Below are 6,142 nucleotides of genomic sequence, written 5' to 3' on the forward strand. Positions count from 1 at the left end.
TTGATCCTTGGGGGGGTGGGGAGGAGGGTAACATCTTAAGTGAAGCTAGTTCTTTGACAATCCATTTTAACCAGTAACCAATAACCTGAACGAAGGAGCCTTCAAGCAAAGGTTTGCAGCAGCACCCCCTATTCCCACACCCACAAGCACTTGAACAGTTACCAGTTTAGCCCTGAATGGTACTTCATTGGATGTCAAATATTCCCAAGGGTTTATTAGACTTTTGCCAAATCTCATCTAAATTTAGGCCACCTGTTGTGATCACATGGGCTTCATGCAGCCTTACGAGCACACATCCTTCAGGTTAGCATTGACTTGTTCGGACTTATTTCACAATTAGCTATTCTGGCAACTCAAGTGCTGTCACTGTAACATGCAAACCGTTACACTGAAATACTTAAATACTAGTTTCCTGAATCTCAAGAACAGCCTTCACCCTGATCTTTCCAGTTGAGGTGTCCCATTAAAATACCACCTCACAGTCAGCCTGTTTTACACCCTATTAGACAAGTTCATTCTGTAAGAGCCTTTTGCTTAGCCACTTTGGACTTAACCTGTTCAGCTATTCACATTCAACATTAGTCATGTAACTGAACTCATTAATCCTCCAACCTTGCTTCACTTCCAATATCCACCAACAGTGCAGTCAGTAATCCTATGTGATAAGCACACAGCTAAATTTTAGCAAATTTAGCTGTATGTTTAACAGTCTGACCTACTGCAGTTCCAGACAGATTGAGCTGTAGAACCCATGTCTGCCCAACTATACCACCTTGGGTTCATGCATCTAAATTGCATTTGTCCTAACCAGTAGGATTTTTAAGGGTGAGTTTAGTTTGAAAAATGGCCTTTGAAATAGCTCAGTCCTGGGGAGGTAACTGCTGTCATGCCAGATGACCAGAACCCGATCCCTAGAACATACCATGGGGACCCCATACAGTTAACTTTCAGCATTGACCAACACAGACTTCTCATTAAACTTGTTTTAATGGTCTCAAAATTCTGTGACAGATTTTTGGTCAAGTTGTTTCCATTAAAAAGTACTGATTTTGAAAACTAATAACTTAAAACTGCCACACACAAAAAAAAATGGTCCACAAAACATTCTTTCCTTCTGAAGGTTTTACGATGCATTGTTATCATTAACCAGTCTTTTACTATTAAACTTAAATGGCCAATTGAGACAAACAGTTCTGAGACCGTTCTTCCACCACTGATTAAGACTGGGGTGGCAGGTGTTAGGGATAATATTCATTTAGCCTTCTGAGCTTTCTGGGCAGACTTGGTGACTTTGCCAGCTCCTGCAGCCTTCTTGTCCACGGCTTTGATGACACCCACAGCAACTGTCTGCCTCATGTCACGAACAGCAAAACGACCTATATAGAAAAATACCGTTTGTTAGTAGTGCCTTGGTTATGCAAGCAACGTTTCATATAAACTTGATGTTCAGCATCATAGAAACTTTAGATCATGCTTACCAAGTGGAGGGTAGTCAGAGAAGCTTTCAACACACATGGGCTTGCCAGGGACCATGTCAACAATGGCAGCATCACCAGACTTCAAGAATTTGGGGCCATCTTCCAGCTTCTTACCAGAACGACGATCGATCTTCTCTTTAAGCTCGGCAAACTTGCATGCTATGTGGGCCGTGTGGCAGTCCAGAACAGGGGCATAGCCAGCACTGATCTGGCCTGGATGGTTCAGGATAATCACCTGATAAGAAAAACAGCATTTATTAAAATGTCCTCAGCCTTGTGACTCTGCATGCAACCAGTTTTGCCACCTGAATTTAAGAATGTTACCTGAGCAGTGAAGCCAGCTGCTTCCATTGGTGGGTCATTTTTGCTGTCCCCAGCAACATTGCCACGTCTAACGTCTTTGACAGACACGTTCTTTACGTTGAAGCCTACATTGTCCCCAGGCAGAGCTTCACTCAAAGCTTCATGGTGCATTTCCACAGACTTGACTTCAGTTGTTACATTGACTGGAGCAAAGGTAACCACCATACCAGGTTTGAGAACACCAGTTTCCACTCGGCCCACAGGGACAGTGCCAATGCCTAAATTATAAATGTTTTGTATAAGTAGATGTCTTATACAAGAGACATAATTATTTAAGACTTACACCTCAAAGAAATTCACTTCAAAGTTCTACTTAACGTTCTACTTACCGCCAATTTTATAGACATCCTGGAGGGGCAGTCGCAGAGGCTTGTCAGTTGGACGAGTTGGCGGCAGAATGCAGTCCAAAGCTTCCAGCAGCGTGGTGCCACTGGCACTGCCATCTTTGCGGGTGACTTTCCATCCCTTGAACCACGGCATCTACAACACAGGTAGTAAAACATTATACGATGTCCCTACTTGCAGCTTTCCACACTCAACTACCTTAAAGTCACTTACATTAGCACTTGGCTCCAGCATGTTGTCACCATTCCAACCAGAAATTGGCACAAATGCTACTGTGTCAGGGTTGTAGCCAATTTTCTTAATGTAGGTGCTGACTTCCTTAACGATTTCCTCGTATCTCTTCTGACTGTATGGTGGCTCGGTGGAATCCATTTTGTTGACACCAACAATTAGCTGTTTCACACCCAAAGTGTAAGCCAGAAGAGCATGCTCACGGGTCTGCCCGTTCTTGGAGATACCAGCTTCAAATTCCCCAACACCAGCAGCAACAATCAGGACAGCGCAGTCAGCCTAGAAGAAATTAGGCAGACATACCAGGTCAACCAAAGATAAAGCATCCCCACTACAATATTCCGGGTCTGGAGTGGGTACATTCTACACACCTGAGATGTGCCCGTAATCATGTTCTTGATGAAGTCTCTGTGTCCTGGGGCATCAATGATAGTCACATAGTACTTGCTGGTCTCAAACTTCCACAGGGAGATGTCAATAGTGATACCACGCTCACGCTCAGCTTTCAGTTTGTCCAGGACCCAGGCATACTTGAAGGAGCCTTTTCCCATCTGCAAATGACTCATAATTAGTACACCCAAGACCTTGCTTCTACTCCCCATTTACAGAAAGTCTATCCTTCCATTTGCCTTATACTTGCCTCCGCAGCCTCCTTCTCAAACTTTTCAATGGTTCTTTTGTCGATTCCACCACATTTGTAGATCAGGTGGCCGGTTGTGGTGGACTTGCCGGAATCTACGTGTCCAATTACGACGATGTTGATGTGAGTCTTTTCCTTTCCCATTTTTGCTTTGAATTAGCGGTGGCTTTCACAACACCTGGAAACGGGTTTAGAAAATACCTTTGAACCGCTAAGAGGCTTGAGAATTAGCCTCGCTCCAAACTCAAAGGGGCAAATTCCAAGAATGACTTCCAGCGCCAGGCTGGCCTGACTAGTCTCCACCCACCAAATGTGAACAAACTCCAACGCCATTAGATCCCCTCCCCCCGCCGCGACGAGCGGTGCTCAAGAGAAGCCCGAGGTGACTATGCGGCCGATAGACCACGGGGTCACAGGAAGCAGCGGCCGGCGAGGGGCAAGGCCCTCTTCCTTTGTGTGGGTGACTCACCCGCCCGCTCCACCGGGCTGCCGCGTCCTCCATTTTGAGCTCCTTGCAACAGGGCCCCGGGAGCGGCCATCTTTCCGCGCAAGCAACTGGTGCCGGGCGGGACGGCCTCACCCTTGTTGGGAGGCAAGGGAACGCGGCACCGCCAGGCCAGACCGTGCCCAGTGCTAGGGCCACATGGCCCAGGTAGGCTAAACTCACGCCCGATTGCTTCGGAAAGCCACAGGCCTCGCCCCATCCAGGTGGCGTCGGACATGTGCTCCGAAGGCGGGCGGGCCCCAGTCGCCCCTCCTGCCCTTCCATTCCTATCCAACGTAAGCTTCATGGGCTCCTTAAGAGTGAGCCCCACACCCTCCCTTTGTTAGCCCATGCTGCTGGAAGGCAATCGAGGGCAGCAAGGACAAAAAACGCATAGTGCGGCCGGAGTGGCACGCGGCGGCGGACACCACGCTAGGCCTCAAGCCGGACACGAGGCGAGGCTACGGGGTTGCCGCTAGGCCTCGCACTCTCACCCCCGCACCGCCCGCCACTCGAAGTGGGAATGCTCACAGCTAAACCCTGCGGACGACACTCGCATATCAGCCCGGCCCGCTCAGAGCAGGGCTCCAGCTCCGGGGCCCGCGGAAGCCACACCCGCCACTCACCTGCGTTCTGACGGCAAACCCGTTGCGAAAAAGAACGTCCAAGGCGACTACCGCACTTATATACCGTTCTCCCCCACCCTCGGGAAGAGGGCGGAGCCAGCACACGACACCACTTTCCCAGTTTGCCCCGCGCCAGCTCCCTGGCCCCCGCTCAGCGCGCCCCTCCCCCCACCGCCGGGGACTGTGAGCTTGTGTGCTCTGATCTACCCGCGCTCAGCCCTGGGCGCATGCTCCTCGCGCTGTCGTGGGGCGGCTACAGGGATTTGGGTCTGTGAGAATTTAGGGACGGTCCCTGGGCTCTCCCCTTGCGAAGGCGATCCCTCCTTTTGTATGAATTACTCTGTGCTCCAGCAGAGGGTGGGGCGGCGAAGAGCTGGCCAAGAGGGCGTCCAGAACCTACCCCTACTCTTCCTGACTCCGCTGCCAAGGCTGTGTCAAGATCCGGGTGTCCTTCCCACGGAGGCCACCTCCCGACGTCAGCCCCGCTATCCTCCTGGTCGCCTCCCGCATACCTTGCTCCTCTGGCCGGGAGAGGAACACAATGTTGGGGACCCTTCCGGCCTCCAGAACCCAAGGGCTCAGCTCAGTAGCGGAGAGCTCGACGGATCTGCCCCTGCGCTGGCCCCTTGGTTCATTCCATCCACTGCCAGCTGCTTCTCTGGAAGCCTGAAGCGGCCTTCACCCCCTAGGGGTTCCGTTCAGAATATGCTTTAATCCTACAGTTAGTTTTACTTCTGATTCTAGGTTTGTTACGCTAATAAGGTTGTATGTGTGTGTGCGCGCGCGCAGACATTTGATTGAACGTGAGGAACCTGAAAATAATCTAATCCACTCCACATGGTCTCATTTAAATACCAGCATCAGCCATCTCTCCCAGTGCCCATCCCTAACACTTACGAAATCACAGCTATTCAAAAATGGCTTGTCTTGTTATTTCAGTCCCTTTCTTTGCAGCAGTTCTAGTGAACATACCTGCATTGGTTTTTTGTTTTTTTGTTTTTTTTTAAGACAAGGTCTGTCTTGCCCTGGAATATGTAGACCAGGCCAACTTCCAATTCACAGAAATCCGACCTGCTGGGATTAAAGCTCTGGCCATTTTTAAATGCCTCTCAGGACAGGCACTCAGAAGTGTTTCTAGGAGGAAAGAAAAACTTATTTGTCTTGTTTTTTAATGCTAGAGATGGAAAAGAATTATTCTGTAATGGGATATGGGCTGGTGGAGATGGAACCCCAGGGTGTTTGCACTCTTGGGAAGCACCCTATCACTAAGCTACATTTCTAGCTCAAAGAACGAACGCTTCTTTTTAATAATCTGCCCTTCATTAGATCTCCTCTCCCAGGTGTTTGTTGTTCTCGTACCAACCTCATGAGGAACATTTGAGGGCCTCTGTCTAGTATTCACAAAAACACACAGGATCTGCAAAGGAACTATTTGTTTCTGGGGAAGAGTTTCACAGTCAAGGAAAAACTTAAATATAAAACAGGTCGGAGGGGTTGGGGATTTAGCTCAGTGGTAGAGCGCTTGCCTAGCAAGTGCAAGGCCCTGGGTTAGGTCCCCAGCTCCGAAAAAAAGAAAAAAAAAAAAAAAAAACAGGTCGGAAACAGCTCAAAGCAAATTTACATGATGCTTGTTCCTTATCTCTTGTCTAGTTCTAGTTTCCAATTATTTTTCACAACCCGAACTGCAATTTTTAACTTTTAAAGTGGCATTTATTTAGTGCGTGTGAATACACTTGCGGCAAACACCTGTACCTTTTGGTTTTGTTTGAAACAGAACCTGCCGTAGCTCAGGCTGGCCTCAAACTCACCTTGTTGCTGTGACTGGCCTTCAACTTCTAATCTTCCTAACTCTGCTTCTCAAGTCCTGGGATTTCAGGGGTGCCCCCCACCCCCAACCAGGCTTCTTTTCTTGCCTAAGTGAAAAGCAAATCCCCCGTAATAGCCTTCCGAATTCTTATTTTACAGATCCTTATAA

The 6,142-nt window shown here is 48.7% G+C and overlaps 1 protein-coding gene across 5 annotated transcripts; it reads right to left on the reverse strand.

The window, feature by feature from the left end:
- Positions 1–968: 968 nt before the first annotated feature.
- Positions 969–4,818, reverse strand: Eef1a1 (eukaryotic translation elongation factor 1 alpha 1). Of its 5 annotated transcripts, none has more exons than XM_063264828.1 (8): positions 4,680–4,818; positions 3,058–3,235; positions 2,789–2,968; positions 2,400–2,696; positions 2,171–2,321; positions 1,803–2,059; positions 1,479–1,713; positions 969–1,376 (listed from the first exon to the last, which is right to left on the reverse strand). In XM_063264828.1, the coding sequence occupies exons 2-8, from the start codon at positions 3,199–3,201 to the stop codon at positions 1,252–1,254; spliced, it is 1,389 nt and encodes a 462-aa protein (XP_063120898.1). In that variant the 5' UTR covers positions 3,202–3,235; positions 4,680–4,818; the 3' UTR covers positions 969–1,251. The 5 variants fall into 5 exon arrangements, with proteins under 5 accessions (XP_063120898.1, XP_063120899.1, XP_038936676.1 ...); XM_063264829.1 differs by lacking the exon at positions 4,680–4,818 and adding an exon at positions 4,168–4,195 and having other exon boundaries at positions 3,058–3,268; XM_039080748.2 differs by lacking the exon at positions 4,680–4,818 and adding an exon at positions 4,073–4,195.
- Between the last annotated feature and the right edge of the window lie 1,324 nt (positions 4,819–6,142).

The sequence above is a fragment of the Rattus norvegicus genome, chromosome 8 (genome assembly GCF_036323735.1).
Source record: "Rattus norvegicus strain BN/NHsdMcwi chromosome 8, GRCr8, whole genome shotgun sequence".
NCBI lineage: Eukaryota > Metazoa > Chordata > Mammalia > Rodentia > Muridae > Rattus > Rattus norvegicus.

Bases quoted from the DNA above. Each gene is read 5' to 3' on its own strand.
- Eef1a1 (XM_063264828.1), bottom strand. From the start codon at position 3,201: ATGGGAAAGGAAAAGACTCACATCAACATCGTCGTAATTGGACACGTA. The intron at 2,697-2,788 runs GTGTGTAGAATG...AATTTCTTCTAG, and splicing joins TGATTACGGGCACATCTCAG to GCTGACTGCGCTGTCCTGAT. The intron at 2,322-2,399 runs GTAAGTGACTTT...CCTGTGTTGTAG, and splicing joins TGCTGGAGCCAAGTGCTAAT to ATGCCGTGGTTCAAGGGATG.